The sequence below is a fragment of the Bombina bombina genome, chromosome 1 (genome assembly GCF_027579735.1).
Source record: "Bombina bombina isolate aBomBom1 chromosome 1, aBomBom1.pri, whole genome shotgun sequence".
Classification (NCBI taxonomy): domain Eukaryota; kingdom Metazoa; phylum Chordata; class Amphibia; order Anura; family Bombinatoridae; genus Bombina; species Bombina bombina.
Genome location: NC_069499.1, coordinates 722,157,005 through 722,183,318, shown reverse-complemented (window position 1 = coordinate 722,183,318; position 26,314 = coordinate 722,157,005). Strand labels below are relative to the sequence as shown.

The 26,314-nt window shown below is 38.2% G+C and overlaps 1 protein-coding gene across 1 annotated transcript in view; it reads right to left on the bottom strand.

Moving 5' to 3' along the window:
• Positions 1 to 26,314, bottom strand: part of LOC128639568 (opsin-3) — a 110,829-nt gene that overhangs the window by 40,250 nt on the left and 44,265 nt on the right. Inside the window, exon 3 of the mRNA XM_053691707.1 lies at positions 19,208 to 19,444. Coding sequence (XP_053547682.1) covers positions 19,208 to 19,444 — 237 coding nt within the window. The remainder of the gene's footprint in view (positions 1 to 19,207; positions 19,445 to 26,314) is intronic.

Below are 26,314 nucleotides of genomic sequence, written 5' to 3'. Positions count from 1 at the left end.
TCGGTAAAGACCCGCGTAGCTAATGCTGCTTTTTTCCCAACGCACCTTTCCAACAACGCTGGTATTTAGAGTTGTCTGAGGGGCTGCGTTAGGCTCAAAAAAGGGTGCGTTGAACCTAACTTAGCTCCACTTCAACCCTCAATACCAGCGTTGCTTACGGTAGCGGTAAGCTGGGAAAACGTGCTCGTGCACGATATCCCCATAGGAAACAATGGGGCATTTTGGGCTGAAAAAAAAAACCTAACACCTGCAAAAAAGCAGCGTTCAGCTCCTAACGCAGCCCCATTGTTTCCTATGGGGAAACACTCTCTAAGTCTGCAACTAACACCCTAACATGAACCCTGAGTCTAAACACCCCTAACCTTACACTTATTAACCCCTAATCTGCCGCCCCCGCTATCGCTGACCCCTGCATATTATTATTAACCCCTAATCTGCTGCTCCGGACACCGCCGCAACCTACATTATCCCTATGAACCCCTAATCTGCTGTCCCTAACAACGCCGACCCCTATATTATATTTATTAACCCCTAATCTGCCCCCCCAACGTCGCCGCTACCTAACTACACTTATTAACCCCTAATCTGCCGACCGGACCTCACCGCCACTATAATAAATGTATTAACCCCTAAACCGCCGCACTCCCGCCTCGCAAACGCTACAATAAATAGTATTAACCCCTAATCTGCCCTCCCTAACATCGCCGCCACCTACCTACAATTATTAACCCCTAATCTCCCGCCTGCACCGTCGCCGCTACTATAATAAAGTTATTAACCCCTAAACCTAACTCTAACCCTAACACCCCCCTAACATAAATATAATTTATATTAAACTAAATAATATTCCTATAATTAAAGAAATTATTCCTATTTAAAACTAAATACTTACCTATCAAATAAACCCTAATATAGCTACAATATAATTAATAATTACATTGTAGCTATTTTAGGAGTTATATTTATTTTACAGGCAACTTTGTATTTATTTTAACTAGGTACAATAGCTATTAAATAGTTAATAACTATTTAATAGCTACCTAGTTAAAATAAATACAAAATGACATGTAAAATAAATCCTAACCTAAGTTACAATTAAACCTAACACTACACTATCATTAAATTAATTAAATAAATTACCTACAATTACCTACAATTAAATACAATTAAATAAACTATTCTATAATACAAAAAAACCCCCACTAAATTACAAAAAATAAAAAAGAATTACAAGCAGTTTAAACTAATTACACCTAATCTAAGCCCCCTATTAAAATAAAAAAAGCACCCCAAAATAAAAAAATCCCTACCCTATTCTAAAATACAAAAGTAATCAGCTCTTTTACCAGCCCTTAAAAGGGCTTTTTGCGGAGCCTTGCCCCAAAGTAATCAGCTATTTTGCCTGAAAATAAAAATACAATACCCCCCCAACATTACAACCCACCACCCAAATACCCCTACTCTAACCCACCCAAACCCTCCTTAAAAAAAACCTATCACTAACCCCCTGAAGATCTCCCTACCTTGAGTCGTCTTCACCCAGCCGAGCCGAATTCTTCATCCAAGCGGAGCAAGAAGATGTCCTCCATCCGGTAGAAGTCTTGATCCAAGCGGCAAAGAAGAGGTCCTCCATCCGAGCGAAGTTTTGATCCAAGCGGCAAAGAAGAGGTCTTCCATCCGGGCGATGTCTTCTTCCAAGCGGCATCTTCTATCTTCTTTATTCCGGATCCATCTTCATCCCGCCGACGCGGAACATCCTTCTTCCCCGACGGACTAACGACGAATGAAGGTTCCTTTAAGGGACGTCATCCAAGATGGCGTCCCTTCAATTCCGATTGACTGATAGAATTCTATCAGCCAATCGGAATTAAGGTAGAAAAAATCTGATTGGCTGATGCAATCAGCCAATCAGATTGAAGTTCAATCCGATTGGCTGATCCAATCAGCCAATCGTATTGAACTCGCATTCTATTGGCTGATCTGAACAGCTAATAGAATGCGAGTTCAATGCGATTGGCTGATTGGATCAGCCAATCGGATTGAACTTCAATCTGATTGGCTGATTGCATCAGCCAATCAGATTTTTTCTACCTTAATTCCGATTGGCTGATAGAATTCTATCAGCCAATCGGAATTGAAGGGACACCATCTTGGATGACCTCCCTTAAAGGAACCTTCATTCGTCGTTAGTCCGTCGGGGAAGAAGGATGTTCCGCATCGGCAGGATGAAGATGGATCCGGAAGAAAGAAGATAGAAGATGCCGCTTGGAAGAAGACATCGCCCGGATGGAAGACCTCTTCTTTGCCGCTTGGATCAAGACTTCGCCCGGATGGAGGACCTCTTCTTTGCCGCTTGGATCAAGACTTCTACCGGATGGAGGACATCTTCTTGCTCCGCTTGGATGAAGAATTTGGCTCGGCTGGGTGAAGACGACTCAAGGTAGAGAGAGCTTCAGGGGGTTAATGATAGGTTTTTTTAAGAGGAGTTTGGGTGGGTTAGAGTAGGGGTATGTGGGTGGTGGGTTGTAATGTTGAGGGGGGGTATTGTATTTTTATTTTCAGGCAAAAGAGCTGATTACTTTGGGGCAAGGCCCCGCAAAAAGCCCTTTTAAGGGCTGGTAAAAGAGCTGATTACTTTTGTATTTTAGAATAGGGTAGGGAATTTTTATTTTGGGGGGCTTTTTTATTTTATTAGGGGGCTTAGATTAGGTGTAATTAGTTTAAACTGCTTGTAATTCTTTTTTGTTTTTTTGTATTATAGAATAGTTTATTTTATTGTATTTTATTTTATGTAATTGTAGGTAATTTATTTAATTAATTTAATGATAGTGTAGTGTTAGGTTTAATTGTAACTTAGGTTAGGATTTATTTTACAGGTAATTTTGTACTTATTTTAACTAGGTAGTTATTAAATAGTTATTAACTATTTAATAGCTATTGTACCTAGTTAAAATAAATACAAAGTTGCCTGTAAAATAAATATAAATCCTAAAATAGCTACAATGTAAGTATTAGTTATATTGTAGCTATATTAGGGTTTATTTTATAGGTAAGTATTTAGTTTTAAATAGGAATAATTTAGTTAATTTTAGGAATATTATTTTGTTTAATTTAAATTATATTTATGTTAGGGGGTTGTTAGGGTTAGGGTTAGAGTTAGGTTTAGGGGTTAATAACTTTATTATAGTAGCGGCGATGTTGCGGGTGGGAGATTAGGGGTTAATAATTGTAGGTAGGTGGTGGCGATGTTAGGGAGGGCAGATTAGGGGTTAATACAATTTATTATAGTGTTTGTGAGGCGGGAGTGCGGCGGTTTAGGGGTTAATACATTTATTATAGTGGAGGCGAAGTCCGGTCGGCAGATTAGGGGTTAATAAGTGTAGGTAAGGTAGCGACGACGTTGGGGGGGCAGATTAGTGGTTAATAAATATAATATAGGGGTCGGCGGTGTTAGGGACAGCAGATTAGGGGTTCATAGGGATAATGTAGGTGGCGGCGGTGTGCGGTCGGCAGATTAGGGGTTAAAAAATTTTATTACAGTGGCGATGTGGGGGGGCCTCGGTTTAGGGGTACATAGGTAGTTTATGGGTGTTGGTGTACTTTAGAGCACAGTAGTTAAGAGTTTTATATTCCGGCGTTAGCCCATAAAGCTCTTAACTACTGACTTTTTTTGGCGGTAGGAGTCTTGTCGGTAGAGGGTCTACCGCTCACATCTCCCAAGACTCCAAATACCAGCGTTAGGCAGATCCCATTGAAAAGATAGGATACGCAATTGGCGTAAGGGGATCTGCGGTAGCCTGGAATCGCGGTAGGGAAGTGAGCGGTAGACCTGTACCTGCCTGACTCTAAATACCAGCGGGCGGCCAAAAGCAGTGTTAGGAGCCCTTAATGCTGCTTTTGACGGCTAACGCAGAACTCTAAATCTAGGTGTTTGTTTGGGAATTACATTATTTAATTGCTGAATGAATTTCACCGCAAGCATTTGTGTGTCTGGTGTACTATGTATCAGCTGTGACCACCTCTGTCTCTTTTTATTTGGGGATTGAGTTGGTTAAATAAATAAATATATTTTTTTTATTTAATAAGTTTTTTTATTGAGGTTTTTTTGTGCATTAACATAGTAGATAACAGAAAAAGTACAAGGTATTAACAGATCAAGACAGTTGAGAGATTATACAACAGGCTAAAATCTGATTTCAATAACTGCTGTACGCTAATTAGAACATAAGAGTCTCGTATATTCATTAAGGTAGATCAAATATTAGTAGACAAAATATACATTGCAAAGAGATAACATAAACATCAATGAAACCTCATTTTTCATTATAAGTGTAGAAATGGAGTAACTATAGAATGAGCCACTCATGGGCTCAGTGGAATATAGACTAAATGGCGAATGATAGTTACTTGCCGGTCACTCATGGACCATATGAAAACGAGTAAGGGGGAAATCAGCAGACAAGAGCTGCTCGAAAATTGGGGGGGGGGGGACGTGTCCAGGGAATTTAATGGCCGAAACAGGTATAGTCAGAGGGGTTGCCATCCTATAAAAGCATAGATATCTGGTTCGTTGAGGGGATATATATAGTTCTTTGTGACCCAATAGGTAGAAGGAAATACATGTGGAATATGATACCTGGGGACGTGTGTCTGTGTATATGAATCTGCAATAAAGACATTGCAAAGATAACATCTAAGAAAAACATAGGCATATCTTTAGTGTACATTCTAGGTTTCCATACGCATTAGATAAAATATATTGAGACTTGTTGTGGAAAAATAAGAGTGCAACACATATAAAACAATAGAAATTACAACAAGTAACTAATAGGATCTCTAGTATGTTGTTGTAAGAGAGCAACAGGTATGGATATTCAGCTGGTTACTAGGTATTCCACAACGTGTACACATAAGGATTTTTAATTTTAACCTTCTCCTTTCCCTCGTAGTCTAAATGTAGGGGGAAATCGGGTCAGCAATCGTGACTACGTGTCAAATGGGGCTATCATATTTGAGAGCAATTATAACCTGATTGTCATGAGTATTGGTTGGGAATAAAGGCATGGTAACGAATATCCGTATGGAGTATACTCTGACTGGGAGGGAGTATAGAGAGTGGAGATAAGGGGGAGAATAATGGACTGTAATTGTGAGAGGGGGTAAACCACAGGCATAACTGGTTCTATGTATAGAGGCTAGAATGTAAGTGGCATCAAGAGAGTATAGTATTTAGGGTTGAGTTCAATGGGCTAAGAAGATGAGGTGAGATTCTGTTGAGATGGACTATATAGGACAGGATGGGGGAGGGATTATGATAACTTGATGTTGAGACTTCTAAGATGGGGTCAGGGTGAATAAACATGTAGCTTAAACCCCCAGAGGTAATACAATATTAATGACGCACCTGTTAGTATAAGTGAATAGGGGTAAAGAGCAGGTGGATGTTTTGCATGATGCACCTGGTAGATATGGAAAAACAAAACAAAAATAATAGTGTGCAAACCAGCACTCAAACTGGGGGTGATTCTGTACCTGAGGGTACTCTATATAAAAGTAAATGAACCACGTGTCCACATAAGCTAAAGTGAATTAAAAGACTTATCTAGTAGTGTAACGGCCTACAATAAAACTTTTCTAACTCATTCCTATGTTAGTGTCTGTCAGCAGGCTATGGGAGGATTCTGAAAGGTACTTTAAGGTGTTCATACATTACTTTACTCTACTTATCACATAAAGTTAGAAAATGACATTAAGCCGAACTTAATGTTCCGATACTTCTCAATATATAAGAGAACTGTATTACCCTGTCTCGGCCGCTGACAGGGGACTTGTATTTTAGGTATCAGAGAAGAAAAAAAAAATGAAAAAATAAATAAATAAATAAATATCTGAGAGTAGTTAGATATACAAACTATTAAGAGAGGCAAATAGATAACATTCAGATTTATCCTTCCCACCACATGTCCCAACTAGGGAGACAGAACGAGGAACAGCCATACATATGTAACTGTGGTGCAATGCATAATATAAAGTAAGCTATATGACCATTCTAAAATAATGTTAAGATGTTTGTCACAGAATAAAAAGCATGTCAGTAATAAAAAACAAGCAAAACAAAGTATGAGCAATGCAAACCATACATTCTGTGAACTGGGACCAACATAGTGAGCTCATATTGGCAAAGACTACAACTTTAACTGGTATTGAACTGATAGAAAACAAAAGTAGTCAAATAATGTCCGGATTGAAGAAATGGAAGGAGTTGCGGTACACTATTATGTGTGGAAAACTCCATAGCATAGCACTATATTGAGGGATGATCCCTGACTGTAAGATAGTATAATGAATTCCCTTCCCTCTCATTGTAATCATTCTGGTTTAGTACACTTTTCAAATATTAAGCACTAATAGTTATAACTCTAATATTTAGTGGAGCAATGCCAATCACACATTACATTAAAATATATTATTTTGTTATGACAAATGTGCTATTTACAGGAATATACACACATGCAAGCAGGACCCAGATGTGTAGAGATAATATATGTGTGTGTGAATCGCTCCAGTGCACAATAGAGACTTATGTAGCTGTAGATTAGCTATGGAAAAATGCACATTTAAAAGCTAAATTGACAGAGTCACGGCATATAGTCTTAAACTTCAAAAAGTAAGATAAAAGTCCTGTGTTATTATTTTATTTTTAGTTGCTAATAAAAGTTCAGCATGTTATCCAGTGTGAAACCAGAAAGAAAAACAGGCATACTACCGGCCAAAGTTTATCCGATCCCTAGCCTCTCTGTTGCTGATGTGGTGCTTCTCAGACGCATCAGAAAAATTGTGTAGAAGAGCTTTAAGATGGAGCTGCCCCAGTCCGTGAAAGCATAGAGGAGTCCTCCGGTCAGCGTCTGCGGTGTAGAGACAAAGCTCCTATGCTGTGTGTCCTCATAGCAAGCAGTCAGGATCATAGGCCAGATATGTAAAGCCTCAGCCATGTGTTAAATAGCTGAAATCCGCTCCGATATTCGAGCCCCCTGGTTCAGACAACCAGCAGCTGGGTACTGTAGTGCGGTTAAACCTGGGTACAGCGGCATTACGATAGAGTTCCCGGTGTGCGTCACTGACCTGTAGACTCCTGCATCATGACCACTAAGATGTGGGCCGGCTGGATCTTGTAAACTGACCTCAAGATCGGTGCTAGATCTGCCAAGGTTCAAGCGTTGTCTGGAGACCTGTATAAGGCATTTACAGGGTTGCTCTAACAGTGTCGCTCCTGTATCTATCATTGTAGTTCCGACTTCTCCCCTGACTGCAGAGTCCAACGTGTCCTTCAGGTCGACATAGCAATTTTCTAGCTGCCGATCGAGGCCTTGTAGCATAGCTTGTATTTCTCCATAAACCTCCTCCATCATGAGTAAAGTTATGTTTAGCTTGATGACTGACAGTTAGTGCCTAGATTGAGAGTCAAGGACTCTGAATAAGACCGCCACCTAAGGCCTCACAAGTCCGGATCAGGGTTCAGACGGCATGAATACAGCATAAGTTTGGTATTTTCTGTGTCATCCGACTTTAGTTGTGACAAACAAATAATAATTTACCAAATAAGCTGTCTGATTTTAACAATAATTAGTAGATTATCAAACTTAGTCTTGAGACCCGAGTTTTTGCTTCCTCTCTTGGCGCTGCCTGGACACGCCCCCAAATATATATATTTTAACCAACACATTCACGATGAACATATTCAAGATGAATATAGGAACTGTGTTCAGTCAGCTATTAATTTTGCCCTTAAAGGGACATGAAACCCAACATTTTTCTTTCATGATTTGGATAGAGAATACAATTTTAAACAACTTTCCAATTTACTTATATTATTTAATTTGCTTCCTTCTCTTGTTATCCTTTTCTGAAAGGTTTATCTAGGTAAGCTCAGGAGCAGCAAAGAGCCTAGGTTCTATCTGCTGATTGGAAGCTGCATATATATACTGATTGTCATTGGCTCATCCATTTGTTCAGTTAGAAACCAGTAGTGCATTACTGCTCCTTCAACAAATGATACCAAGAGAATGAAACAAATTAGATAATAGAAGTCAATTAGAAAGTTATTTAAAATGGTATTAGCTATCTGAATCATGAAAGACAATTTTTGGGTTTCATGTCCCTTTAAGTGCAGTTTTATAAGTGTGAGTGTGTGTGCAAATTAATGTATAAATAAGCCAACATCAAACATGGATTACTTACATGTATAGCATAGAGATATATACCATCTGGACTGATATAGAAACCAACAAAGTCCTTAAGGAGCATCTGTTTCAGATGGTTATACATGTTTCTAAGCTGTTAAACTGACATTATTTTATTCTTTATAAAAACTAGATTTAGTATTGTCTAAAATACAAAAGAGCAGTATAAGCTGCAATCAGGTTTTTGCAGCTTTTTAGACTGGAAAAACCTTTTATGCCACCCCACAGCACAATGCAAACACAGCTGTCAGCATTATGTCCTGACTCGTGTTAGTGACTTCATTTTTGAGGTCACTCACTGAGTATGTATGCAGGTAAATTAGTGATAATGCAGCTGTGTTGTACTACAAAATACACCAACATATCCATCATATAAGTACTTAAAGGGATGGTAAACGATGCTAAACAAGTAATTTCCAAATTAAAGCAGATTATAAATAAACATTATTCACATTTTTTTTTTCTTTATTTTGTGCCTTCTATTACCTACAATATTGCTCTGTAGGATGTTTTAAGCTCTGTTCACCCTCCGGCCCTACTCGGCAGTAAAAACATTTTTTACAGTTTATATCCAATCAAATTGCGTGTCATATGGTTCATAAAGTGCCGTAAGTCGGATAAACTAGTGATGTCCAGAAATGTGGGTAAATACAAATTTATGGAGCCGCCAGTGACTTACGGCACTTTAGAAACTGCCAGGGCCAAAGAAAATAAAAAAATATATCAAATCTCCCGTAAAAGTCTAACCCGTCATAAAACCCCTATATCCGCCATCAAACCCACATCGGAACTAATAATAAAAGTATTAACCCCTAAACCGACAACCCCCCACAATGCAATATGCCTAATTAAACTATTAACCACTAATCTGCCATTCACCCACATCGCAATCTACCTAATAAATGTATTAACCCCTAATCTGCCATTCACCCACATCGCGATCTACCTAGTAAAAATATTAATCCCTAATCTGCCATTAACCCACATCATAAAGTCCCTATTAAAACTATTAACCCCCTAATCCGCCATTAACCCACATCACAACAAACCTTATAAATATATTAACCCCTAATCCGCCAAACCCATACAACGCAATAATCCTAATAAAACTATTAACCCCTAAACCACCAAACCTACACAACGCAAATAACGAATTAAATTACTAAGCCCCCTAACCTAACACCCCCTAAATTAACCCCAATTACTTAAATTAAAAAAATACTAAGCAATTAAAAAAAATGAAAGCTAACATTACTTAAAAATAAAAAAACTAAGATTAAACTAATGTAAGATTACAAAAAATAAAAGTCTAACATTACAGAAAATAATAAACAAAATTATCTAAAATAAAAAAATTAAACCGAATCCCTATGAAAATAAAAGCCCCCTCAAGATAAAAACACCCCCTAATCTAATGCTAAACTACCAATAGCCCTTAAAAGGGCTTTTTTGTAGGGCATTGCCCTAAGTTAAACAGCTCTTTTGCATTTTAAGTCCCCCCTAACAGTAAAACCCACCACCCACCAAACCCCCCAAAATAAATAAAGCTAACACTAAAAAAAAAAAAATACCCATTGCCCCTAAAGGGGCATTTGTATGGGCATTGCCCTTAAAAGGGCATTCAGCTCTTTTACTGCCCTTAAAAGGGCATTCAGCTCTTTAAAGAGTGCCTATTAAAACCCTAATGTAAAAAAAACAAACCCCCATTTTTTAAAAAAAAAAAAAGCCTAAGTCTAACCCCCAGATAGGTACTCATGGTTCCTGAAGTCCTGGCGCTGAAGTCTTCTTTCAAGCGGCGACCTCTTCTATCTTCTTCCTGGAACAAGCCGGGGCAGAGCGGAGGGCGGAACTGAAGACAGGAGACCTTGGAACTGAAGACCGTCGACCGCGGAGCCATGGAGTGTGGAGATCCTCTTCATACGATCACCGCCGCACACTGAGGATTGAATTCAAGGTACACGTTTAAATATGGGGTACCTTGAATTCTTATTGGCTGATTTGAGTCTTCAAATTCAAATCAGTCAATAGGATTTCAGTAGCTCTCATCTTATTGGCTCATTTGAATTTGAAGGTAGATAGATATTGCGCATGCGTTAGGTGTTAGTTAATATTTTCAGACAGTTACCGGAGTTACGGTGCTCACATTCTCAGCGCAAGTCTTGCTGCGCCTGCCTATGTGTGGTGAGGTGAAAATGGAGTAAAATTTCTCAATTTTCGCCACGTAAGTCCTTGCGCTGAACATGTGATATCGATCTGCGACGCTGTTCTATGTTAGCTTATGGGAGTAAAAATTGTGGCTGACGGGTGAAATATAAGTGCCGTATTTATATGCGGTGCCGTATATGTGATACCAAAACCGCGTAAAAACCTGCATCGCCAGCTTTTGCAGGCGACGCCTCATATGTAATCTTGCCTGTGTGTATAGCGCGATAAACGCATGCACAAAATTTTCTTTTACAATAGATGGAAGTGTTTAATAATATTCATGTTTCCTTATGAGCGTTCATGTTATTTTCACACATGCGCGTCAGCGTTCGGGGCGGAACAAAGTTGTGTCTAAGTAAACACTGAATACAATTCAGTGTTTACAGTGTTTTCTTGGAATCTATCCAGAAAGACTGTAAGTTCCACGCAGGAGGGCAGCATTTACTCACACTTCTTTTAATAAGTGAGTATAACCAATGCATAAGGGTCAATCACATTTTTGATTCTTTATAATGGGTATGTAAAAATTTTTAGCATGTGCTGTAAATTATGTTATCGTGAGCGTGCACTGAGTGAAAATCTCCTATGAAGCCTGTCAATCAATTTGCTTAACTACACCCTGTAATGACGTGCAGGACAGTACAACCCACTCTACAAGTCATCGCTGAAGCACAATACTTTACAGAAGGCGGAGGAATGATATTTGAGTGACAGGTCATTAAATGGGAATTATTTATTTTATACTCTTTTATTAAAATAAATAAATATGCAGTTTGTATATATATATATATATATATATATATATACACACACAGGTATTGATTTTTGTAAAGTAGTCTTAGCATCCCTTATCATCACTTTAAACATTTTTATAATTATTCTTTGTCTTTATTCAAGAATACTATAAATTAGGACAGCTTTCCAGACAAATGCCATTAGTCATTAATTATTTTATATATATACTAGCTGTTGCCCGCGGCTTTTGCTCGCGTGGATTTTGTGATTTGTAAAAAATAGCAAAAAAACGGACCACTCGCAACGACATGTGCCCTCACGTATGTGCCCGTTCGGGTAGCACACTTGCAGACATGAACTTCTTGAGTTTTTTTTAATTCTCTTTGTTTTATTGCAATCTAAATACTAATTTTCATGTCTGTAACATCTTTTGTTTTTGAGATATAGGTATCCTCATAAATCACCCCCCTCTTTTGACCCCCCTTAAGTGGATTTCGGGAAATGGTAAAATACGTGTTTCTTTATTTTTCCAGGAGAATCTAAATACCAATTTTTATATCTGTAACATTGTTGGTTTTTGAGTTATAGGTATCCTCATAAATCAGCCCCCCCCCCCCCCCGTTTGACCCCTTAAGTGAATTTTGGGGAAATGGTAAAATATGTGTTTCTTTATTTTTCAAGGGCAATCTAAATACCAATTTTCATATCTGTAACATCGTCGGTTTTTGAGATATAGGTATCCTCATAAATCAGCCCCCTCCCACTTTTGACCCCCCCTTAAGTGGATTTTGGGGAAATGGTAAAACAAGTGTGTCTTTATTTTTTTAAGGAGAATCTAAATACCAATTTTCATGTCTGTAACATCACCGGTTTTTGAGATATAGGTAGCCTCATAAATCAGCCCCCCTCTTTTGACCCTCCTTAAGTGGATTTTGGGGAAATGGTAAAACATGTGTTTCTTTATTTTTCAAGGAGAATGTAAAACCAATTTTCACATCTGTAACATTGTCGGTTTGTGAGCTATAGGTATTCTCAAAAAAAAGTTCACCCCCCCTTTTCACCTTTAAGGGACGTAATTTCCAAAAATCCTTCCTTAGTGGGTGCCTACATCATAAAAACAACGTACCTTCCAAATTTCATGTTCCTAGGTTAAACTGTTTGAGCTGGCCGTTGATGAGTCAGGCAGTCATTCAGTCAGTCAGGACTTCTTCTTATATATATATATATACACAGGTAAAATCAGATATTGGGTAATTCTAGGATTACCTGGGTAAAATGGACATTACCCAAGCAGCTGTGGGTAAAGCTCGACATAAGATCATAAATTCCCTCAGAGTGCGGAGTCACAGCATCAAGCATACACAGCCCTGTAATTCCCCCACCTTACTATCTTTTTTGCCTCCGCATGGGGGGGTTCATGTGGGGTTCATGTGGCACAAAGTCCCACTTGTCAACCTCATTCCCAAAGGTTAACTTAGGGTGGATGCTAGAGGATTGGCAGAGAGCTTTATTAGAACCCCCCATGCGGCAGCAAAAGAAATAGTGTAGATGGGGAAATTACAGCCGCTTGAGTAATTTCCATTTATACCCAGGTTTTACTTTACCCGTAGCATATATATATATATATATATATATATATATATATATAAGATGTCTCAATCTATTTATTCTTCTATCATTCTGTTTTGCAGTAGAGGTGTTGTCCGTCCCTTGCTATTATTTTTGGTGTAGAAATTGCTGCAACTACAGTATGTTATGATTTTGATTTTAAATAATTGCGGATGTCTGTTTGCACGTTTAGCACTGTTTTGCACAAGATTGTCATGTTCTTTTTCTCTGTACTTCCAATACAAAGTCTGTTGAGCCAATGTGCATGTACATAACATATTATATATTTTTATAAAGAGATTTTTAAAATATTTTAATAAAGACACATTTATTTAAGAGTGCTGAATACCCTTACTTTTTTTGGATAACTTTGTATTATCATCTATCCTTTGTATCTTTCGTTGTAAGTTAATTTTTTAAACATCTATAGAAGGCTACTCAAGCAAGATCTTTCTGAGGAGAGTGGTAGTTGGTGCAACAAATTGCAGTGAAGTTAGCGGACATCCTATGCTGACGATGACACGCATAGATATCCTCAGCTTAAGCATCCAAGGTACGTCCCTACTACAGTATATAGGTTATAGACTGACCCATAAAATATGCCAAATAATGTGTACTGCCTATTGTTCCTGGTGCCACAGTCTGGACTGGTACTTCCCTCACTGCAAAATAGGGTATTAAGCAGTGAAATTAAACTGTTCTCAACTACCTCTTTAATAAAGTGAGTCCAGCTATTTGAAATGATTTGGCTCAAAAAGTTAAGCTTCAGAATAACTAAATATCTTCAATATTACCTTCGGTTATAGATCCCCTGCCTAATATGACCAAGACAGAATTATAGGAACTAGAAATTAGCACGCTATTCCTGTGAAACTTTCAAGAGCTCCAACAGCAGTTATATTTGGTCTTAGCTCCTCTGATTAAATCAATAGGGACAACAGGGGCTTACCCACCTTTGAAAGAGCAGTGACGAAACATACGTCAGGCGTTCGCACTTCTCCCTAAAGTGTATTCATAATTAAATAAGAACCTCTAATAGAAGTTGATGTAACTTTTAGTTACATAATACCGGACCTTATAATTTATTGATACTAGGTTTGGTTATACCATCCTCTAGACCTAGAGTAGTTTGTGCACGGGAATACCTAGTAATTGTTTGTTACCACCAGGAGCACTGTGACAGTATAGTTAAAGCCCTTGTGGCTAAACATTATTATAATAGGGGTTTTGTTCTATGTCGCAGTGCACTGTGTAATTAGATTAATCACCCAGGTCTGTGCAAGCACAATTATTGCTCCAATCCGGTGTACTGATTGATTTAATTGATGTTCTTACACTTTGGGAGCATCATATATGGTAAATGTTTTTAATTGTTTTTAAGTGATTGTTCACCATTTTTAAATGTAATATTAAAAGTTATATTTTACCTTAGCCCTCCACAATCCGTCCCCTCAATGATTTCATACCACTACCCTAATAGTACTTAGTGTGCCCAATAGTGTTTCTGTTATCTCTTTTCTTTTTGCTTACCCACCTTTCTCTGGATATTCTAACTGTCCAGGACAAATGGTAAAAGCTGTTCCTAGATATAAGAAGGACTTAAAGCCCCATGAACAGTTCTACAGGGTGGACAGTCGCAGCTCATTTGCTCATACCCCATATACCACCTGGAGGTGCAGGAGGAGAGCTCAATAGTTACATACACTTTGAGACCTCAAACTGGCACTAGATCTCGCTCACAAACCTACTCAGGGGTCTACCATCGTGAGACCGAACAAGAGCAGTACTCTGTAGTAAATTGGCTGATTCTCCTCTTATGGGTGCTTTTACAAAAAAGACAGGGAAGTGGATGAGAAGTGACGATAATTAAATCAGCTTGCTGGGTTCTAATAAGTGGTCATATAATAATCAGTCCAGGGAATTCTAACACAGGCTTGTGCAGTTAACTTATTAGTAGGCCATGTATTTCCTGCTGGACAAATTATAGAGATATGGTAACAGTGATAACATGTGGCTCAGCTAAAACATAAGCCCTATGTTGTGTGTCTATGATTCACAGCATTTGGTAAGCTAGCACCCAACTCTCTTTTTATATTTCTCCCACACCGTTACAATGATACAGAGGAATAATTAGCGGGTTGTCCACATTAAGTAGCCTTTATTCTTTATATAAGGAGCTTGTCAAAGCATAACTGAGGTAGAGTGCCATTTTATAGTTATTCAGACAATGGTATTATAAAAAAAGATTGTATCATCTAAAGTAAAAACATCATTATTGACTGAATTTCGATTAAGAAAGTTCCTGCCTTGAGATGGCATAAACTGAGCAAGCTTGTAGAGTATACCATTAACCCCTTAACGACCAAGGACGTGCCAGGCACATTCTACAAAAAATGGTTGTTAACAACCAAGGACGTGCCTGGCACGTCCTCTGGGGTTTCAAGTGCTGGAAATGACCGTGATCGCTTCCAGCCGCTTTCTGGGTATTGCAGCGATGCCTCAATATTGAGGCATCGTGCAATACCCTTTTTTTAAGCAAACTGATGCAGAGAGAGCGACTCTGTGGCCCTCTCTGCATCGGCCATCGATGGTGATGATCTTTGGTTAGCGTGGGAGGGATACGGGGGAGGTGGGTGGGTGGGCGGCCCATCGCTGGATCAGTTCTGGCGAGCAGGGATCCGGTTCCGGCAGTGCGCACAAAGGGGTGGGAGTGTAAGCGAAGGAGGGAGGGGAAAAAAGGAATAAGTGTTGGGAAAGGGATCTTGGAGGGGGAGGGGGTAGGGTATTGAGGGTATTTTTATTATTTATTTAAAAAAGCCAATTTTTTTAGCAAACTGGGTACTGGCAGATAGCTTCCAGTATCCAAGATGATGGCAAATAGGTAGAAGTGGGAGGGTTAGAGAGCTTGAGATTGGCCAGGGAGGGATCAGGGGGTGGGATGTGTCAGGTGGGAGGCTGATCTGTACACTAAAGCTAAAATTAACAAGCTACCTAATTAACCCCTTCACTGTTGGGCATAATACAAGTGCGTAGCGGCATTTAGAGGCCTCCTAATTACCAAAAAGTAATGCCAAAGCCATATATGTCTACTATTTCTGAACAAAGGCGATCCCAGAGAAGCATTTACAACAATTTGTGCCATAATTGCACAAGTTGTTTGTAAATAATTTCAGTGAGAAACCTAAAGTTTGTGAAAAAGTTAATGATTTTTTTTATTTGATTGCATTTGGCGGTGAAATGGTGGCATAAAATATACCAAATGGGCCTAGATCAACACTTTGGGTTGTCTACTAAAAACAACATATATACATGTGAAGGGTTATTCAGGGATTCCTGACAGATATCAGTGTTACGATGTAACTATCGCTAATTTTGGTGAAAAAAAAAATGGTTTGGAAATAGCAAAGTGCTACTTCTACTTATTGCCCTATAACTTGCAAAAAAAGCAAAGAACATGTAAACACTGGGTAAATTCTAAACTCAGGACAAAATTTAGAAACTATTTAGCTTAGGAGTTTTTTTGGTGGTTGTAAATGTATAACAGATTTTAGGTCAAAGTTAGAAAAAGTGTGTTTTTTAAATTTTTTCATAATTTTGTATATTTTTTTATAGTAAATTATAATATATGAAGAAAATAATGATCTCTTTAGAAGTCCATTTAATGGCGAGAAAAACTTACATTAAATGAGTAAGAGGAAAATTATAGCTAAACACAAGCACCGCAGAAATGTAAAAATAGCCCTGGTCCTTAATGGTAAGAAAATTGAAAAATCATCTGGTCACTAAGGGGTTAAGTACACGGTATGGAACAGATATCTCTAGTCCTATCTAAAACTGAAGCTTAGTACATAAAGGCCAAACAATCTCTAGCTGTATAAAGAATACTTATATCAATGCTACTGAAAAACATAGGCCTCAGTCGCAATCTATCAGAAGCTGCATTTTCACCGCTTTTCCAGGCCAAAAAGGCTACTTTACGAATCGGCATGATCACAATAGCAACTTTTTGGCTGATTTCCGCACTTTGTATCTTCCTAAGAGGCCCTAAAACAAGATTGCTCCTTCGTGAACAGGTTTTTTAGGGGACGTCCCTCTATGTATGCTAAGTCCAAACTTGATAACAAATGTGCCTGCGTCTACATTAGTGAACTTGTCATCTTTAACAAGCATTAGTATTGTAGGTGCAAGCACTTTGAAAGGCACTCTCATGAACAACTTTGGACTTAGTGTGTATTGAGGCCCAAAGTGGTGCTCTCTCCCCCTCTCTTTTGTGCTCTCTCCCCTCTATTTTGTGCTTTCTCTCCCCTCTCTTTTGTGCACTCTCCCCCCTCTCTTTTGTGCTCTCTCCCCCTGTCTTTTGTGCTCTCTCCCCCTCTCTTTTCTGCACTCTCCCCCCTCTCTTTTGTGCTCTCTCCCCCTCTTTTTTGTGCTCTCTCCCCCCTCTCTTTTTCTGTCTCTCTTCCCCTTCTCTTTTGCTGTCTCTCTCCCTCTCTTTATCCCCCCTCTTCTGCTCTCTCTATCCCCCCTCTTTAGAGCTCTCTGTCGCCCCGGCATCTGGCCCCACCCGGTCATGCCCGCGTCACCTCTGGCCCCACCGGCGTCACGCTGGCCCCGCCCACGTCATGCCTGTGCCCCGCCCATGTCGCACCCGCCCGACCGCCCACTCCACCACACGCCAGGTCAGTTGGAAGGCCAGGTGTGTTTGTCCTCACGCGCAGTCTCTACTGCGCATGACAGCTTCGGACAAACACACTTGGCCTTTTATTATATAGGATATATAATGCAGTCAGTAGTAATGCCAGAGCATTGGTAAAATATACTTATGGTTTTTAAATAATACAATATATGAATATTAATCTGTGCAATTTACTAAGATTTTTGAAATTAAGAAAATGTATTTTATTTATAAAATAAGATGGTATTGCAGGTGTAACTTTTTTACACTGTTCTTTTTTATAAATATAAATACATTCATTATTTCTTGTAACTTCCAAAAAACAAGGGAAGGGAAAATCAATCTTATTAAAAACTGCTACAGCTGCATTACTCCTGTAACTACCCCACTTGGACTCTTAACACATGGACTTGTAGCTACTAAAGTTGTTGCTATGGTTATATAAACAAAACATGCAATTAAAGCTCATTGAAACTACAAATCTCTACAACTGTATTTTATAGCAAGCGGTCGCTACCTATGACCACATGTACATAGCAGGAGCAAGAGATTTTACCTACAATTGTCATGTAATATGTAAGAGTCAACTCAGAAAGAGTCAACTTGAGCTAATAGTTGTTTTAAGATTCTCCAGCAGAAGTAGAATTTTACAAACACCCACCAAATAAATCAGCGCAATACTATCTCAGCAAATGAAATAAAATGAAAATAAAAAATAATAAATAATATATAAATAAAAAAGAGTAAAATATGTATATATGATATATCTAATGGAGATTAATATATGTTGCAGAATTGTTGTTAAATCAACAGCTGAACAATTAAAATTTAAAAAAATCTTTACACATGTATATATATGACAGTCCAGAAAGAAATCCTAATAAGAAAAATTGTGAACAGTCTTAATAGTAAAAAAAGATATATTTATATATATATATCTGAATATAAACACAGTCTTACTGTTGATAGAAGTGATCTCGGAATACTCTTTTCAGACCCAGATGCAGCTATTCAAAACACGCTGCTTGTCTTGCAGTTTAAACACCAAACTATTTTCTCCCAACAAAACAGTGCAGTCTGTGAAGAAAAGAAGGACTCCAATAGTGCAATACTGTGTATAATAAGCACTCTATATTTACATCAAAGTATGCCAAATACTCACAATATTTGGCAAAACTAACTTCACATAAAGGTATCTTTCCAGGTTTTCACATAAAACCGAGCTCTCATGCAGTCAGTACACGCTTTAGAAGCGAACAGCGATGTAAACGGTCGGCGTGTGACGTCAGCACCCGACAACATCTGATTCTGCTGAGATCCTGTGAGCCCTGTGAGTCAGTGTCTGCAGACGGAGTGTGAAACAGAAACAGCTGTTGTCGGGTGCTGACGTCACACGCCGACCGGGTACATCGCTGTTAGCTTCTAAAGCGTGTACTGACTGCATGAGAGCTCGGTTTTATGTGAAAACCTGGAAAGATACCTTTATGTGAAGTTAGTTTTGCCAAATATTGTGAGTATTTGGCATACTTTGATGTAAATAAAGAGTGCTTATTATACACAGTATTGCACTATTGGAGTCCTTCTTTTCTTCAAAGACTGCGCTGTTTTGTTGGGAGAAAATAGAAGTAGAATTTATTTGCGGCCATTTGTTACCAGATCTGTACAATTACTATGGCTACAATTATCTTATCATTTAAAAGATGCTTTGAAAAAATGAATACAAAGCCTAAATGTATATGCTTACCTGTTGATTCATAAATATATAAATGAGAGGATTAATAAATGTGCTGCTCTTGGCCAAAATAGAAGGAATGATGCTTATAGTTGGCGTGATTATTCCAGGTTTGCCAAATGTTGTTATCAAAGAGACCAAGCCATATGGCATCCAACACAGGAGGTAACAGGTTACCATGCAAACGACCATAAATAGCAAGCGATGCTCTTTTTTCTGTGCTGTGGTCAAGTTCATGCGACAAACCTGCTAAGAAAATTATTAAAAATGTCAGACACTGCAATAGCCATTTTAAGAGTATAGAGTAACAACCTGCAGCAAGTGATTAAGCAGATATTCATTGTTGGAGACTTAGCAAACTGAGGATGTGCTGTATTGATCAGACATTGCTACTGTCTACAGTACATTCTTGATTGTCCTATGTTATATAAATATCTTAAAAGGGACATGGAAGTCAAAATGAAAGGGGCATGAAACACAAAATTATTTTTTGTGATTTAGATAGAGCATACAATTTTAAACAACTTTCCAATTGACTTTTTTTTAATAAAATTGATTTGTTCTCCTGATATCCTTTCTTGAAAAGCATGCATAGGTAGGCTAGAATCAGCAATGCATTACTAGGAGCAGCTGATTGGTGGCTGTTTATATATGCGTATTGTTATTAGCTCACCCAATGAGGCCTACTTATCAAGCCGTCAACTTACTTGCATTCAACGTCACCAATACGCTTGCATGACAATGCCTAACATTGCGGCCGCTGACCTGAATACGCTCTCCATATTTATATAAAAAGCTGTCAAAAAGCTGTGAACCAAGTACGGGGCAATGAGCAGCAGACTGCTGTTAACTAACAGTCATTGATCTCGATGCTCTTCGGCTTTTTCACAGCTTTATTTGTATACTGTCACTAAACACAGCCACTATACTAAACTGTTTAACCCCTATGCTGCCGCTCCCGGACCCCGTCGCAACTAAATAAAGTTATTAACCCCTAAACTGCCACTCCCAGAGCCCACCGCAACTCTAATAAACTTATTAACCGCTATCCCAACGCACCCGGACCCCGTCGCAACTAACTAAAGGTATTAACCCCTAAACCTCTGGCCTCCAACATCACTACCACTTACTAAACCTATTAACCCCTAAACCAACAGCCCCCCACATCGCCATAAACTAAATTAACCTATTAACCCCTAAACCTAGCAACCCGCTAACGTTATTTTAAATATTAACTCATCCCTATCTTATAATAAATTTAAACTTACCTTTAGATTTAAATTAAACTATATTAAACTACTAATTAACCTACCCTATTATACTAAAATTACATTAAAATACAAATTAAATTAACTATATTATATATTTAAACTCCTAACCCTACTCAAATAATTTAAATCTACAATAAAAAATTACAAAGTTACAAAAAACTAACAACTAAGTTACAAAAAATAACAAACACTAAGTTACAAAACAAAATAAACATTGTTACACAAAATAAAAAATAAATTATCAGATATTTAAACTAATTACACCTAATCTAAGAGCCCTATGAAAATAAAAAAGCCCCCCTAAAATAAAAAAACCCTAGCTTACAATAAGAAGAATGTTTGTTTTGCATACAGTGGGTATTGGAAAGAATCACCCCCTTGAAAATAATCACATTTTGTTGCTTTGCAGCCTGACAAAAAGACAGACACAGTTTGCCTGTAAAATAAAAATAAATCCTAAACTGGCTACAATGTAACTATTAGTATTTAGTTTTAAAAAGGAATAATTTAGTTAATGATAGGAATATTTATTTAGATTTATTTAAATTATATTTAAGTTAGGGGGTGTTACGTTTAGGGTTAGACTTAGGTTTAGGGGTTAATAACTTTAATATAGTGGCGGCGACATTGGGGGCGGCAGATTAGGGGTTAATAAGTGTAGGTAGGTGGCAGTGACATTGGGGGCGGCAGATTAGGGGTTAAAAAATATAATGTAGGTGTCGGCGATGTTGGGGGCAGCAGATTTAGGGGTTCATAAGTATAATGTAGGTGGCGGTGGTGTCCAGAGTGGCAGATTAGGGGTTAATAATATAATGCAGGTGTCGGCGATGTCGGGGGCAGCAGATTAGGGTTAATAAGTGTAAGATTAGGGGTGTTTAGACTCAGGGTTCATGTCAGGGTGTTAGGTGTAGACATAACTTTTTTTTCCCCATAGGAATCAATGGGGCTGCGTTACTGAGTTTTACGCTGCTTTTTTGCAGGTGTTAGACTTTTTCTCAGCCGGCTGTCCCCGTTGATTCCTATGGGGATATTGTGCATGAGCACGTTACACCAGCTCACCGCTGACTTAAGCAGCGCTGGTATTGGAGTGCGGTAATTAGCAAAATTTTGCTCTGTGCTCACTTCTTGTCTTTTAACGACAGGTTTCTGAAAACTCGTAATACCAGCGCTGCAGGTAAGTGAGCGGTGATACAAAACTGCTCGTTAGCACTGCATAGCCTCTAGTGCAAAACTCGTAATCTTGGTGTTTGACTGCTATAATCTAAAATATTTTATTTGGGTCCCAACCCTATGAGGTTTTATACTGATACATTTTATACAGATATATATATATATATATATATATATATATATATATATATATATATATATATATATATATATATAGTATATACTTTTTGTTCCTGTGAGTGTGCTTCTCGCTGTGTGTATATATATACTGTATATACACACAAAACATGGATGGGGACTGCACTCTCAGACTGGACTGTGTACACATCCTATGACCATGCAACATGCACAGTACTGGGTGCACAAGGCAGTTAACCCCAGACAGGTCTGGATGCAAGGCCCATAGGGAAAATTACAAAATAAATTAATACAACACAGAGAGAAAGTCCAGCACTCACTTGCAAGCACTCAGCTAAGATTAAAAGCAAAACTGGAAGAGTTAGTTACCGCATCTGGCCAAATGGGTCAAGCCCAGATAACACGTCAAGGTGCTCCCAAAACCTGGGTCCCAAATATAGACATACAATGTAAGCTCTCAATCAAACAAACTGGGAACGAGTCAGGGTTCACAGACTTATGTAATCACCCCAGACATATACAAAACACGGAAGGGGACTGCACTCTCAGCCTGGACTAGGTACACATCCTATGACCCTGCAACATGCACTCACAGGTAGCTGTCCAGTCCCCAGAGTCCCAAGATGTTAACCCCAGACAAGTCTGGCCTTGCACACAGACTTATCTGGGGTTAACTGCCTGAGACTCTAGGGACCCTTTGTCAAGATAACAGCTCTGAGTCTTCTCTAATGCCTGATGAGGTTGGAGAATACATGGCAAGGGATCTAAGACCATTCCTCCATACAGAATCTCTCCAGATCCTTCAAATTTTGAGGTTGATTATGGCAGACTCTCCTCTTCAGTTCACCCCACAGGTTTTCTATGGGGTTCAAGTCAAAAGACTGGGATGGCCAAGGCAGGACCATAATTTTTGTGGTCATTAAACCATTTTTGTATTGATTTTGATGTATGTTTTGTATCATTATCCTGCTGGAAGATCCAACCACAGCCCATTTTAAGCTTCCTGGAAGAGGCAGTCAGGTGTTTATTTAATATCTGTTGATATTTGATAGAAACCGTTATGCCATGTATCCACACAAAATGTTCAGGTCCTCTGGCAGAAAAATATCCCCAAAACATTAAAGAGCCACCACCTTATTTAACCGTGGACATGAGGTACTTTTCCATATGGCTACCTCCCTGTGTGCGCCAAACCCACCTCTGGTGTTTATTGCCAAAATGCTCTATTTTTGGTTTTATCTGACCTTAGAACCCAATCCCATTTCAAGTTCCAGTAATGTCTGGTAAACTGAAGATGCTTGAATTTGTTTTTGGATGAGAATAGAGGCTTTTTCTTGAGACCCTTCCAAACAACTTGTGGTGATGTTGGTAAATTTGGATTGTAGTTTTGTAGGTAACTAACTTCTGCAATTCTCCAGCTGTGATACTTGGAGATATTTTGGCCACTCAAACCATCCTCTTCACAGTGCGTTGAGACAATGGGGCCTATTTATCATGATGTGAGCTGACATGATCCGATATTGCGTACAGCATACGCTCTCGACAATTTATCATTGCACCAGCAGTTCTGGTGAACTGCTGGTGCAATACTGCCCTCTGCAGATTCGCGGTCAATCGGGGTATCAACCCGATCGTATTCGATCGGGTTGATTTCTAGCGATATCTGTCTGCCGCCTCAGAGCAGGTGGACAGGTTATGAAGCAGCGGTCTTTAGACCACTGTTCCATACGGAGCTTGATAAATAGGACCCAATATATACACACATCCTCTTCCAGGTTGATTCATAACATTTCCAGTTGACTGGAACTTCTTAATTATTGCCCTGATGGTGGAAATTTTCATTTTCAATGCTTTTGATATTTTCTTATAGCCACTTCCCATTTTATGAAGCTCAACAATCTTTTGCCACACATCACTCATAGTGATGAATGACTAAGGGAATTTGGCTTATGTGTTACCTCATATTTATACTGCATGTGAAACAGAAAGTCATGGTTGGACAATTTCCTGTTCCTAGTATCCCAGGTGTACTAAAAAATGTAAAATATCAATGGGGCTATACCTCAAATATATTTTTGGCACACATATATTTAACAAAGTAATTTTTTTTTGGATAATCCTGTGATGTGTTTGCAGTTGTTTGATATCCATGAGAGCAGATTATTTTTGGGTATTTTTTTTTGAACACCTATATATAATCATATATTTATATATATATTTATTTAGGTATATATATATATATATATATATATATATATATATATATATATATATATATTGTACCAAAATATCATCAGATATATGTAGACATATGTATTTATGAATAAATATAACATATTCTTCTATGTGAAAAACATTGGAATTTGAAATATTCATATTTTCATGTTGGGTTAGCTTACATGAGAATATGCGATTGGGTTTGCGCCCGAGTTGGGAGTTAGGTTTTTTTCACTTTTTTTAGTTTACTTTCAGCTAGGGTTGCACCGATACCGATATTAGTATCGGAGCTTGATAAATCAACCCCATTGAGTGATTGCTCACTCTATTGCAAGTTTTCCTCCACTAGTCACATGGTGGTATACGGATTCAGCAACACTTGGTGATGTCACACTCCAAACATTAGATGTTCCTCTGGGCGGAGGAGGATGATCCTTCATCTTAACTGCTTTGTTCCAGCATTGCCACTCTGATTTTAGCTGGAAAACTCCAATCTTTCCAGCATGCTCCACGACCTCTACAGGTGGTGCTCTATTACCCGTGAGTGCATTTGTTGCTTTCTTCTGACCCATGATAAACATTACTACCCTAGGAGGCGCTCTTTTGTCATTTTTTTAAACTATGACTGGAAGCATTTGGGGATAATTTACAACCCCTGATTTATATATTGGGACATAAAACCCAACATTTTTCTTTAATGATTCACATAGAGCATCCAATTTTAAACAACTTTCTAAATTATTTCTATTATCAAATTTTCTTTGTTCCCTTGTTTTATTTTGTTGAAATGCAGGGATGTGAGCTGCACGTGTCTGCAACACTGTATGCCAGCAGCTTTGCAAGAATGTTATCCATTTGCAAGAGCAATAGATGGCAGCACTGTTTCCTGCCATGTAGTGCTCCAGACACTTGCCTAGGTGTCTCTTCAACAAAGAATATCATGGGAACGAAGCAAATTTGATAATAGAAGAAAATTGGAAACTTCTAAAATTGTATGCTGTCTGAATCATAAAAGAAATATTTTCTGTTTTATATCCCGTTAATTAATTTAAAATGTTTGCTATTTTAAAACTGAAAACTTTAATTTCACACATATAGATTGGTATTATCATTTCACACTGTACAAAGGTATCACTGCAAATACCTGTAATGTAAGGGATAGACCTACTAAACAGCCATTATATGAGTGATTTGCATTTGTTTAACATGAAACTGGTAGGTTTCTAGGAACTTAAAGGGACAGTCTATTTGAAATTTGTTATTTTTCATAAAGATAGATAATTCTTACCCATTCCCCAGTTTTGCATAACCAACACAGTTATATTAATACACTTTTTACTTCTGTGATTACCTTGTATCTAAGCCTCTGCAGACTACCCCCTTAAAGGGACATTAAACCCAAAAAAATTATTTCATGATTCAGATAGAAAATACAATTTTCAACAACATTCCAATTTACTTCTATTATCTAATTTGCTTCATTCTTTAGATATGTTTTGTTAAAGAAATAACAGTGCACATGGGTAAACCAATCACATGAGGCATCTATGTGCATCCACCAATCAGAGGCTACTGAGCCTATGTAGATATGCTTTTCATGAAAGGATATCAAGCTAATGAAGCAAATTAGATAATAGAAGTAAATTAGAAAGTTGTTTAAAATGGTATTCTCCATCTGAATCATGAAAGAAAAAATGTGGGTTTAATGTCCCTTTAACTCTTTTTAAAAACTTGCATTTCAGCATTAGTGCTGACTCATGCATAACTCCATGAGAGTGAGCACAATGTAATCTATATGCTACACATGCACTAGAGCTGTCTAGGTGTAAAAAGCAGATAAAATGCACTGAGATAAGAGGCAGCCTTCATAAGATATTGTTGTCTGCACTTGGTTCCATCCCTTCTCCAAACGGTTGCATTTTTTAGATGCAAATATTCCAAAATCCAAACCTTTTTCTGGTCCCAAGCAGTCTAGATAAAGGGCTTTCTAGGGGTGTTATCAAATTTGCTTTGTTCTCTTGAGATCCTTTGCTGTGTGCACATGTTTTAGCACTATGACAGCAGTGTTTGCAACTATATATAACATTGCTATAAACATTGTTGCAAACAATGCTGCCAGCTAGCTAAGGACATGTGCACACTCCTGAGCTCAACTAGGATTACTCTTTATCAAAGGTTACCAAGGATACCAAGCTAAGCGAAAATCGATAAAATGAGAAGTAAACTGGAAAGTTGTATTTCATTTCATGATCTATCCAATCCAGTAAAATGCATTTTTGGCTTTACTGTCCCTTTAAAACACATGCACAAGTTTATGATACAA